The sequence below is a fragment of the Ylistrum balloti genome, unplaced genomic scaffold (genome assembly GCF_031769215.1).
Source record: "Ylistrum balloti isolate Yb309-2 unplaced genomic scaffold, AGI_CSIRO_Ybal_v1 Utg369856, whole genome shotgun sequence".
In the NCBI taxonomy this organism is placed as follows: domain Eukaryota; kingdom Metazoa; phylum Mollusca; class Bivalvia; order Pectinida; family Pectinidae; genus Ylistrum; species Ylistrum balloti.
The window spans coordinates 1525366-1538504 of NW_026782006.1; the positions used below are offsets into that span (position 1 = coordinate 1525366).

A 13139-nucleotide genomic window follows, 5' to 3' on the forward strand; every position below is an offset into this window, starting at 1 on the left:
TCATTGTAATTTCTGCAAAGGAATATTCAAATGTCCAATCATCAAGAGCAAAAACAGAGAGGAGAAAAGAAGGGGAAATGATTTTCAATGAGCATATAAAGATCAAACAATGGTAGGTGCCAAGACCACTCTGGGATCTCTTGTTTCTGTCCCAATGCCTTCCTTGCGCAACTTCCCTAACCTCTGGTGGAGGTCCACCGAAGCGTGGAAGGTTAAGCCTCTATCTCTTGTCGAGCGTCCACCGAAGCGTGGAAGGTTACGTATGGTGAACTCGAACCAGCTGTCATTAAGCTACTAATATCTTACCTGTTCTGGGTCGGCTTGGGCCTGTATCCTTCCATGAAGGGAAGGTGTGTCCACGGTTCCTGTATCACAAAGTAACCATGTTCATGCGTCACTCATAGAGTCTGGTGCAGGGTTTACCAGCTTTTTAATTTGCATAATGCATTTCAAGTTGCTTTTTACTTGTGTGCCTTCTTAGTACAAGGATGTTTTCCCAATTAATTTTCCCTCTTTTCTTCATACATCAATAATATTACTTCTGTTTTTGACATTTTCTTTTCGATTTTGAGCTCCAATACATCCTGTTGGTACTTACCTATGATATTTTCTTTTTCTGTTTTATTTAACATATACCGACTCTGATCAACATTCATCATAATAAAAAAAGCCATGTACAAAATATTTAACAACTAAGAAATAAACTCTGGTGAGTGCCTTCATTTTTTGTTATCATACTTACCTGGGCAGACGGGGATACAACGAATACCGTCACCAATGAAGTCCCTGGCGATGGTTTTACTGAGACCGATCACAGCCGCCTTAGTGGCACTGTACACAAACCGATTCGGGGGTCCTGGAACAGCGAACGTTAGGCACAGAATAACACACTTGTCAAGAAGTTCCGCACTTCATTTTCGGTGTTTTACTTCAAATACTGCTTATGTAACAGTAAATATGATGTACGATGGAACTTCCATGTCTGGTCCCATCAAACTTTTTATACTGATTAGACAAAGACATGTCGGAGAGTTTATATAGGAAGTATTACAGGAATACATGTGGAGAATTCAGTTGTAATCAGAAGTATATATAGAGAGAGAGACTTACCGTGAATAGTTGATGCAACTGATGACATATTGATGATAGCGCCTCCTCCGTTTTTGATCATCTAAAACATACATCTGTATCAGTCGAAAGGACCATGACTCTAAAACATACATCTGTATCAGTCTGAAGGACCGTGACTCTAAAACATACATCTGTATCAGTCTGAAGGACCGTGACTCTAACAGTCTGAAGGACCGTGACTCTAAAACATACATCTGTGTCAGTCTGAAGGACCGTGACTCTAAAACATACATCTGTGTCAGTCTGAAGGACCATGACTCTAAAACATACATCTGTATCAGTCTGAAGGACCGTGACTCTAAAACATACATCTGTATCAGTCTGAAGGACCGTGACTCTAAAACATACATCTGTATCAGTCTGAAGGACCGTGACTCTAAAACATACATCTGCATCAGTCTGAAGGACCGTGACTCTAACAGTCTGAAGGACCATGACACTAAAACATACATCTGTGTCAGTCTGAAGGACCGCGACTCTAAAACATACATCTGTATCAGTCTGAAGGACCGTGACTCTAAAACATACATCTGTATCAGTCTGAAGGACCATGACTCTAAAACATACATCTGTATCAGTCGAAAGGACCGTGACTCTAAAACATACATCTGTGTCAGTCTGAAGGACCATGACTCTAAAACATACATCTGTGTCAGTCTGAAGGACCGTGACTCTAACAGTCTGAAGGACCATGACTCTAAAACATATATCTGTGTCAGTCTAAAGGACCGTGACTCTAACAGTCTGAAGGACCATGACTCTAAAACATACATCTGTGTCAGTCTAAAGGACCGTGACTCTAAAACATACATCTGTATCAGTCTGAAGGACCGTGACTCTAAAACATACATCTGTATCAGTCTGAAGGACCGTGACTCTAAAACATACATCTGTATCAGTCTGAAGGACCGTGACTCTAAAACATACATCTGTATCAGTCTGAAGGACCGTGACTCTAAAACATACATCTGTATCAGTCTGAAGGACCGTGACTCTAAAACATACATCTGTATCAGTCTGAAGGACCATGACTCTAAAACATACATCTGTATCAGTCGAAAGGACCGTGACTCTAAAACATACATCTGTGTCAGTCTGAAGGACCGTGACTCTAAAACATACATCTGTGTCAGTCTGAAGGACCATGACTCTAAAACATACATCTGTGTCAGTCTGAAGGACCGTGACTCTAACAGTCTGAAGGACCATGACTCTAAAACATATATCTGTGTCAGTCTAAAGGACCGTGACTCTAACAGTCTGAAGGACCATGACTCTAAAACATACATCTGTGTCAGTCTAAAGGACCGTGACTCTAAAACATATATCTGTGTCAGTCTGAAGGACCGTGACTCTAACAGTCTGAAGGACCATGACTCTAAAACATACATCTGTGTCAGTCTGAAGGACCGTGACTCTAATACATACATCTGTGTCAGTCTAAAGGACCATGACTCTAAAACATACACCTGTGTCATTCTGAAGGACCATGACTCTAAAACATACATCTGTGTCAGTCTGAAGGACCATGACTCTAAAACATACATCTGTGTCAGTCTGAAGGACCGTGACTCTAAAACATATATCTGTGTCAGTCTGAAGGACCATGACTCTAACAGTCTGAAGGACCATGACTCTAAAACATATATCTGTGTCAGTCTAAAGGACCGTGACTCTAACAGTCTGAAGGACCATGACTCTAAAACATACATCTGTGTCAGTCGAAAGGACCGTGACTCTAACAGTCTGAAGGACCATGACTCTAAAACATATATCTGTGTCAGTCTAAAGGACCGTGACTCTAACAGTCTGAAGGACCATGACTCTAAAACATACATCTGTGTCAGTCGAAAGGACCGTGACTCTAAAACATACATCTGTATCAGTCTGAAGGACCGTGACTCTAAAACATACATCTGTGTCAGTCTGAAGGACCGTGACTCTAAAACATACATCTGTGTCAGTCTGAAGGACCGTGACTCTAAAACATACATCTGTGTCAGTCTGAAGGACCATGACTCTAAAACATACATCTGTGTCAGTCTAAAGGACCGTGACTCTAAAACATACATCTGTGTCAGTCTGAAGGACCGTGACTCTAAAATATACATCTGTGTCAGTCTGAAGGACCATGACCCTAAAACATATATCTGTGTCAGTCTAAAGGACCGTGACTCTAACAGTCTGAAGGACCATGACTCTAAAACATACATCTGTGTCAGTCTAAAGGACCGTGACTCTAAAACATATATCTGTGTCAGTCTAAAGGACCGTGACTCTAACAGTCTGAAGGACCATGACTCTAAAACATACATCTGTGTCAGTCTGAAGGACCGTGACTCTAATACATACATCTGTGTCAGTCTGAAGGATCATGACTCTAAAACATACATCTGTATCAGTCTGAAGGACCGTGACTCTAAAACATACATCTGTGTCAGTCTGAAGGACCATGACTCTAAAACATACATCTGTATCAGTCTGAAGGACCGTGACTCTAAAACATACATCTGTGTCAGTCTGAAGGACCGTGACTCTAAAACATATATCTGTGTCAGTCTAAAGGACCGTGACTCTAACAGTCTGAAGGACCATGACTCTAAAACATACATCTGTGTCAGTCTGAAGGACCGTGACTCTTATACATACATCTGTGTCAGTCTGAAGGATCATGACTCTAAAACATACATCTGTATCAGTCTGAAGGACCGTGACTCTAAAACATACATCTGTGTCAGTCTGAAGGACCATGACTCTAAAACATACATCTGTATCAGTCTGAAGGACCGTGACTCTAAAACATACATCTGTGTCAGTCTGAAGGACCATGACTCTCTAAAACATACATCTGTGTCAGTCTGAAGGACCGTGACTCTAACAGTCTGAAGGACCATGACTCTAAAACATATATCTGTGTCAGTCTAAAGGACCGTGACTCTAACAGTCTGAAGGACCATGACTCTAAAACATACATCTGTGTCAGTCTAAAGGACCGTGACTCTAAAGCATACATCTGTATCAGTCTGAAGGACCATGACTCTAAAACATACATCTGTATCAGTCTGAAGGACCGTGACTCTAAAACATACATCTGTATCAGTCTGAAGGACCGTGACTCTAAAACATACATCTGTATCAGTCTGAAGGACCGTGACTCTAAAACATACATCTGTATCAGTCTGAAGGACCGTGACTCTAAAACATACATCTGTATCAGTCTGAAGGACCGTGACTCTAAAACATATATCTGTGTCAGTCTAAAGGACCGTGACTCTAACAGTCTGAAGGACCATGACTCTAAAACATACATCTGTGTCAGTCTGAAGGACCGTGACTCTAATACATACATCTGTGTCAGTCTGAAGGATCATGACTCTAAAACATACATCTGTATCAGTCTGAAGGACCGTGACTCTAAAACATACATCTGTGTCAGTCTGAAGGACCATGACTCTAAAACATACATCTGTATCAGTCTGAAGGACCGTGACTCTAAAACATACATCTGTGTCAGTCTGAAGGACCATGACTCTAAAACATACATCTGTGTCAGTCTGAAGGACCGTGACTCTAACAGTCTGAAGGACCATGACTCTAAAACATATATCTGTGTCAGTCTAAAGGACCGTGACTCTAACAGTCTGAAGGACCATGACTCTAAAACATACATCTGTGTCAGTCTAAAGGACCGTGACTCTAAAGCATACATCTGTATCAGTCTGAAGGACCGTGACTCTAAAACATACATCTGTATCAGTCTGAAGGACCGTGACTCTAAAACATACATCTGTATCAGTCTGAAGGACCGTGACTCTAAAACATACATCTGTATCAGTGAAGGAAGGACTCTAAAACATACATCTGTACCGTGACTCTAAAACATACATCTGTATCAGTCTGAAGGACCGTGACTCTAAAACATACATCTGTATCAGTCGAAAGGACCGTGACTCTAAAACATACATCTGTGTCAGTCTGAAGGACCATGACTCTAAAACATACATCTGTGTCAGTCTGAAGGACCGTGACTCTAACAGTCTGAAGGACCATGACTCTAAAACATATATCTGTGTCAGTCTAAAGGACCGTGACTCTAACAGTCTGAAGGACCATGACTCTAAAACATACATCTGTGTCAGTCTAAAGGACCGTGACTCTAAAACATATATCTGTGTCAGTCTAAAGGACCGTGACTCTAACAGTCTGAAGGACCATGACTCTAAAACATACATCTGTATCAGTCTGAAGGACCGTGACTCTAATACATACATCTGTGTCAGTCTAAAGGACCATGACTCTAAAACATACATATGAAGATATTTTAAGGAAAGTACTACGAGAAGGCATCCACATAAAAGTGCTAGCATACAGAAATATCGCTCTGGAAGTATCCATAGAAACATATCTGTGGAAGACATTCGGAGAAATAGCTCAGACGATGAGGAGTTACGAAAGTCTATAAAAGAAATAGCCTTGTATTAACACCCAGAAGCCAAATCTTACAATATGTGGAATAATGAAAGACATTTCTTTAGAGATTGTTTTTACCCATCGAAAATGTGGTATTTGCATAATAGGAAAGATAAATCATTCGAGCGTTAAAGAAACGTACACCAACCTTCGGAATTACACGTCGACAGGTTCTGTACATACTCTTCACATTAAGGTTAAAGCTGAAGTCCCAATCCTTTTCTTCCACGTCCAGAATAGTACCATGATGCACAAACCTTAAAAAAATCAAACGACAGTATTTCTCTTTCATCTATTCCACGGAATTTCATGTGTCGCCTGAACAGCAAGATTTCTGGAGACGAGTTTTACGGAACAATAGTCACAGATATAACGGCAGGAACATGGAAAAGCACCTAAAAAGCAATCTCAAACAAGCCCTTTTGTTAAGAAGAAATGTATGACGTTTATCTCAAATAATCACACAAGACAGTTATCTTTTTACAGCTACAATGACCTTGACCTTTTGGCTTGAAAAGCAATACCAAGTAAGCACTTTTGGTAAGGAATCACGGTATAAAGTGTGAGGTTGATTGGACAAAAGGAACTAAAGTTATCGTGAAAAATATCAATTCCCTATTCATTGTAAGAGTGACCTTAACCTTTGACCTCCGGACCTTAAATCCAAAGCAAGCACTCTTGGTAAGGAATCACGGTATAAAGTGTAAGGTTGATCGGTCAAAGGGAAAAAAACTAATTTTCTATCTATACTAACCGTGACCTTGGCCTTTGACCTTTGGACTTGAAATGCAATACCAAGCAAGTATTTTTGGTAAGGAAGCCTTGTATGAAGTTTGAGCTTGATCGGCCAAAGGAAACTAAAGTTATCGCGAAAACCCCTTTGTGCGGACGATGACGACATAGTAATACCTATATGTCGCATTTGGCAGGCGATACAAAAGCCCTCCATAAACGACTCAGTTTACGTCCGAGAGAAACATGCTCTGGAAACTCCTCCTACTTTCGATAACTAGTCAATGTATTGATGAACATTATGTTTGTTTTACATGTACAACTCAATATACTAAACTGAAATCGGTATAGGAAGGTATTTTATTAGTGTCCCACCCTGCGCAGTTAAACAGTACATCCACTTTGTCTAGAGTGTCCAAAAAACTGTCCACGGCCGCAGAATCTGTGACGTCAAGCACCTGAGTCCGGATACCTGTACAACAAGGAAGAGAAACTTGATAGCGTCTTCCTTAGAATGATATATGTAGCCCGAGCGTTTTCCTTTGATCATTACATAACTAACGATTAAACAGAGTATGTAGAAATGTTGATATAATCGTGGGAGGAAACTATAAACCAGTGATGATCATACTTTACATAATGGTTGTCATAAAAATCCTTCTGACAGACGTGAAACGGAGCGTACTTAATGGGGCCTTTCAAATACAGGATGCGAGCATTATATACATTTATATATACTGACACGCAAAAGAAACGTAACCGTTAAATGTTTGTAACAATTTTACTATTTAAACATATAAACATGTCTTCCAACTGATCACAGATTAATATTCATTTTACTGGATAACACATTCCATTAAGTGTTTAGTTATCACCAATGCGGCGAAACATCTCAAGGGGGGGGGGGGGGGGGGGGGGGAGTGCTTTTGTGGACATTCAGTACTCATTTGGAGTTTTCCGCCTAACAGTAACTGCACTTCTTTCTTACCAGATATCTGGAGGATGACATAGAGGTCTAATACTCATAAAATGCAACCTACCCGTATTTCCGTGCACGTGCAAATCGGGCAATTGAGGTATGTCTCGCGAACACGAGGACAAGTAGCATGACGGAGAACAATTAACCGTGAATTTCAAAGGAAACATGTAAAGTAGCAGTGTATTAAAATCACAATAATTCAACATAAAAATATTGACATTTAATTGTAGCTGCGTTTCTTTTGCGTGTCAGTATATTTACACATAGGCGATGTAGAAGGAAGCCTATTCGCATGAAGATGGCTGTTTGACCTGAAAACATTAGCAAAACACAATAATTGGATTTGACTCCGATGATCTTATCGATACACAAAGTATGTACAAGACTTAATTTACAGTTTGCGGTTTCGCTATAATACAGTATACGTGAGTGGGTATGCAATGCAATTTGAAATAAAATATTATCTTTTTCGAAAAGAAAGCCAGTTCCACAATCTGTACTTCCCAACATCTTGCTTTCTACAATACCTTTCGTTCCAGATAATTCGGCCAGCTTTTCTCCATTGATGTCGGTGGCAATAACAGTCGCACCTTCTTCAGCGAAGGCCTGTCGGACAAAAAAAGTTCATACAAAACTCAAAGTCATTCAGATAAAATAGGCAGACGTATTTAAAACTAAAATGTAGTTCTTGTATCATAACCAGGTCGACAATTATCTGTAACGTTTAGGTGACTACACTACCTTCGTCAGACAAGTGACCAGTGTGAAGTGTAATTGCACTGAAGTAAACAGTGTCCAAAATGGTAATGGCATCACAGGACTTTTCGGTAGTAGTATAAACTTATGTGTACCAAGGTAGAAAGTAGTGAGACGAGATTGCGAAAAGATTATAGAGAAAACAGTGATCCCCACAGTCTATGTCGTCCCCGTTCAGTGCCTTCCTTTACCTACCGCTTGAAATGGTTGTTTTTCCTAACCACAACTTCGGGATTGTCCAAATCAATGACACGATTTTACAGTGCTATATGATCTGTTAGTGCCGACTTTTTTTTTTTTATCTAGTATCGTTTCCGCTCCGATCTTGTAAAGGTCTGTCTTCTTGTGCTTCGTGCCTTTCTGATGGTCACGGAATCCCAAACCTTCTTAGTTCCACCGACGGAAGATACCTATCATTGCAGGTTTTACATTCGGTCTTATATACACACTCCACGACGTTCTCCTTGGGTATTTTATCGTTATAATGGACAAAGATATCACGAAGTCTACACTGAACCATGACCACCGTAAATTCTCTGGTTTCTGACAGGCCTTTAATGTAAGGAATGACTGTCCATCCTTCTATTCTTTTCTTCGATGATTATATTTTTCTTCTCTCCTTTCCAAATGTTGTTTATTAATTCTCTGATTGGCCCATCCAGATATCTACATGATATCACAGCGCTATGGATGTGATTCTGCTCTGGGTTTTGTCAGGTTGCTCCGCGACCATTGAATTCCATCTACTAAGTTTCGTACAACGCCCAAATTCTGGTGTGTAAGAGTAGGTGAGGCTGTAAATTGTGGATCTGATGTAATTAATTTCCATTTAGACCAATACTTTGACTCTACATTATTATTTTTTTTACAAATAGGGTATCAAGAAAGGGTATAGTGCCATCCCTCGTGTGTGAATCTGGTGCTGTTTGTGGTATCTCCTATTATGATATATGAAGTCATATCTTTTCATCTTCACTATCGACAATATTTCCTCAACATATCGTTCTCATACGCTAGACTTGTACTCTATGGGACAGTGGCTGGAATTATTTCTCCAAAAATTCCATGAACAAATTGACGACAATAGGAAACACTGGACTTCTGGTTGACAAGCCGACGAGTTGTCGGTAGATGGTATCGCGGAAAGTTCCACTAAGTCTTGTATATGGAAATTTGTGTTCTTTCACCAAGATATATCTAGCTCTGGGCGGCTGCGAATGACACAAAGTGTTTGTTAGTGGGTGTGCTGGTTAAAAGAGACAGCATCAAATGAAATGATTTCTTCGTCCTTTCGCGTCGGGACAGTGCATTGAGTTTTATTGGGGACGCTCTGACGTCATCACTCGTGGTCCTAGAATGTCTACAAGATACCTGAAGACATTGGAACCAGTATAGTCGACAATGGACCTCAATGATTACTAAAGTTTAAATCGACTGTCATGGTATAGAGCATTGTTACTGCGTGATGCCTGTATGGGTGATCAATCTAATTTTACTTTAATTTTATCATCGTCTCTATAAAATAATTTCCACCCTAATGTACATAAGATTATACTACAGTCGAAAGATCATGTAATTCCACTCGAAAGCTATTATAAGTATACTCAATACCTCAATGCGACAAAATACCAAGGCTTACAATTCTTCATTACCTACTGGTAATTAGTGTTAATTAACATTTCAGTGAGACTTTTGTAACAATCTAAAACTATATCAATATCTTCTACCTGTTAAAGTTTAACACATCTTCATATCATGGTTCGTCACCTTACCTGTATCTTCATATCATGGTTCGTCACCTTACCTGTATCTTCATATCATGGTTCGTCACCTTACCTGTATCTTCATATCATGGTTCGTCACCTTACCTGTATCTTCATATCATGGTTCGTCACCTTACCTGTATCTTCATATCATGGTTCGTCACCTTACCTGTATCTTCATATCATGGTTCGTCACCTTACCTGTATCTTTATATCATGGTTCGTCACCTTACCTGTATCTTTATATCATTGTATGTCACCTTACCTGTTTGACCTCTGACTACAATCAAGGGTTTTGGCTACCTACCAAGGCCGTGGCACGTCCTATTCCTTGTGCTGCCGCGGACAGTAGGACAACTTTCCCCTCAAATCGTGCAGGCATCGTTTTTTATACTACAAAAAGCCATTGAAAAGAATTAAAACATTTAAGCAGTGTAATTAAAGTTGACTGAACTTCTATTCAACTACAATCTGTTGGTTGAATTGTATCATTAGTTTCAATAAAAGTACGTGAATCTGCAGATAAGTTAAAGAAACAGGAATAAAGATATGTTGTAACTATGTTTCTGGATAAGATACTGGTAAATATGAAAGTAACTTCATGTATCTCTCTGATGAGGAAACCAGAAGTACATAGAAATCAAATCGTCAAATAAATGGTATCTCACGATACCAATATCTGTTGTTTTCTCCCGATACCATTATCTGGTGTTTTCTTCCGCTACCATTATCTGGTGTTTTCTCCCGCTACCAATACCTGGTGTTTTCTTCCGCTACCAATATCTGGTGTTTTCTCCCGCTACCAATATCTGGTGTTTTCTTCCGCTACCAATATCTGGTGTTTTCTCCCGATACCAATATCTGGTGTTTTCTCCCGATACCAATATCTGGTGTTTTCTTCCGATACCAATATCTTGTGTTTTCCCCCGATACCATTATCTGGTGTTTTCTCCCGCTACTAATATCTTGTGTTTTCTCCCGATACCAATATCTGGTGTTTTCTTCCTCTACCATTATCTGGTGTTTTCTCCCGCTACCAATATCTGGTGTTTTCTCCCGCTACCAATATCTGGTGTTTTCTTCCGCTACCAATATCTGGTGTTTTCTTCCGATACCAATATCTTGTGTTTTCCCCCGATACCAATATCTGGTGTTTTCTTCCGCTACCAATATCTGGTGTTTTCTTCCGCTACCAATATCTGGTGTTTTCTCCCGCTACCAATATCTGGTGTTTTCTCCCGCTACCAATATCTGGTGTTTTCTCCCGCTACCAATATCTGGTGTTTTCTCCCGCTACCAATATCTGGTGTTTTCTCCCGCTACCAATATCTGGTGTTTTCTCCCGATACCAATATCTGGTGTTTTCTCCCGATACCAATATCAATGATAAATTCGTAATCGTTTTGTAAAATCTGTTTTGATTTGATCTTCCTTTTCCACGCTGTAACTTCGGTTGTATGGCTTAGAATTAATCATAAACTTCTTGAGGGGGTCTCCTTAACCTGTAAAGTATCTTGAATACGATAACGACTGTTATGACCCAGTCACGACCTGATCTTGCATACTATAGTAACTGTGTACATACACACGATAATATCCTAACACCCGAGTAACACTACGCAAATACAGTACTTCTCAGATCCCTGTGTTAACTCGAGTATTCTCTGGTTCTAACGCTAGCCGCTAGATAGCGAACCAGAGATTGGGTTCGCTAAAATGGAAAGGAAAAGTAAAAAGCATAAAACTCATATGAAAATTAGTGTGAGATTCTTATAGCGTTTTTATTTCCTATATTTGCAAACGTTGTTGGAAAAAAATCTTTGATCAACTACCTAGGACTACCTTCCCTGATCACACCTGGCACTATCTTCCCTCGTTACACCTGGCACTACATTCCCTGATCACACCTGGCACTATCTTGCCTGATCACACCTGGCACTACCTCCCCTGATCACAACTGGCACTACCTTCCCTAATCACACCTGGCACTATCTTCCCTGATCACACCTGTCACTATCTTCCCTGGTAACACCTGGCACTATCTTTCCTGATCACACCTGGCACTACCTTCCCTGATCACACCTGGCACTATCTTCCCTGATCACATCTGGCACTATCTTCCCATATAAAACCTGACAATTGCTAGTTTCATGGACAATAAAACAATACGAATTAATAATCTCAGTTGTACAAGATACCTTTACCTATCAAAACGGATAGATTTTTTTCTTCAAATTTATGCATTAAATTATTTCTTGAATTATAACAGCCACAATGCAAGAAAAATACCCCCTATGCGTTCTACTGAAGTTGATTTAAAACGAATTAAACGGATACAGTATTATTCCCCAGGTGTCATTCCGAGGATGTAACATTGTTATGCTAATAAATTTATCGATTGATTTCCATTGTGCATTTTAAATGACTTAAAGATATCTTGCCATTTTTGCTTACATCAATCACTACTACACACCGTGTCCCATTGCCACATCGCGGTCTTAAAAATATATACACTGAGGAGTACAAATAGAAGCGTGTAAACACGACCCCAAATATGACCATTTTGAATTGTACTTATAATGTACGGACCGCAGCGATATTTCGGGTATCTTCTCGGTCCATACTTGAGGCTGAATTTTGTATGGTTAATCCAGAATGCTCGACATAGATCAGAAAAAAAATTTCATATTTCACTTTTGAAACTCGCTTTTCTTTCACTTTCGTACTGCGTGCGGTTCTGGGCTACGTATTGATAGGCTACTAACGAGAACGCATGCATTTGGACGCTTAATAACGGCGAAAGGATGTTAAGACTAAACAATCATCCGCTTCCTTGGACACAGTAACAGCTGTCAGCGTGCATGTACTTACCTTCTCTTGCGACAACCTAGTTCCGTCACAGTCAGAGTTCATCAACAAAGTACGCCCACTCACTCACATTGTTGACCCGGAAGTACATCGTATATGACCCCTCACACGTTGTTACGAGGTAGTCTTACTAAACGTGTGCTTTCATGTGATAATGTCCTTCCCTGATGACTGTCGTGTTTTGTCCATCCAGAGCTCAGTCGTCTCTGGATATGTTGGCAACAAGAGTGCCACTTTCCCCCTCCAGGTGAGCGAGATTAATCTGGAGACCAGTCCGACCCCATACCTTTTTCCCCCACGGTCACCTTCACTTGGAACATCACATCTTCTATGAAAATTAATTATGTAATTGGCCTATTAACGAATGCATACATGTAACTAGCTATGTGGAGATATTTTACGGTGGCCTTGTACCATGTATATTTTCTCATTCAAGTTTA

The 13139-nt window shown here is 40.0% G+C and overlaps 2 protein-coding genes across 2 annotated transcripts in view; one reads left to right on the forward strand and one right to left on the reverse strand.

Annotated features, from left to right (window-relative positions):
- On the reverse strand, window positions 1–12926 carry LOC132545772 (dehydrogenase/reductase SDR family member 6-like). Its single transcript, XM_060209460.1, has 9 exons — window positions 12703–12926; window positions 10139–10224; window positions 7840–7918; window positions 6709–6805; window positions 5750–5858; window positions 1111–1171; window positions 743–856; window positions 307–365; window positions 1–12 (listed from the first exon to the last, which is right to left on the reverse strand). The coding sequence occupies exons 2-9, from the start codon at window positions 10211–10213 to the stop codon at window positions 1–3; spliced, it is 606 nt and encodes a 201-aa protein (XP_060065443.1). The 5' UTR covers window positions 10214–10224; window positions 12703–12926.
- The window catches only part of LOC132545753 (pyridoxal kinase-like), a 17324-nt gene continuing 17031 nt past the window's right edge, over window positions 12847–13139 (forward strand). The window contains exon 1 of the mRNA XM_060209442.1: window positions 12847–12946. Within this exon, the coding sequence (XP_060065425.1) occupies window positions 12854–12946 (93 nt within the window). The 5' untranslated portion in view covers window positions 12847–12853. The remainder of the gene's footprint in view (window positions 12947–13139) is intronic.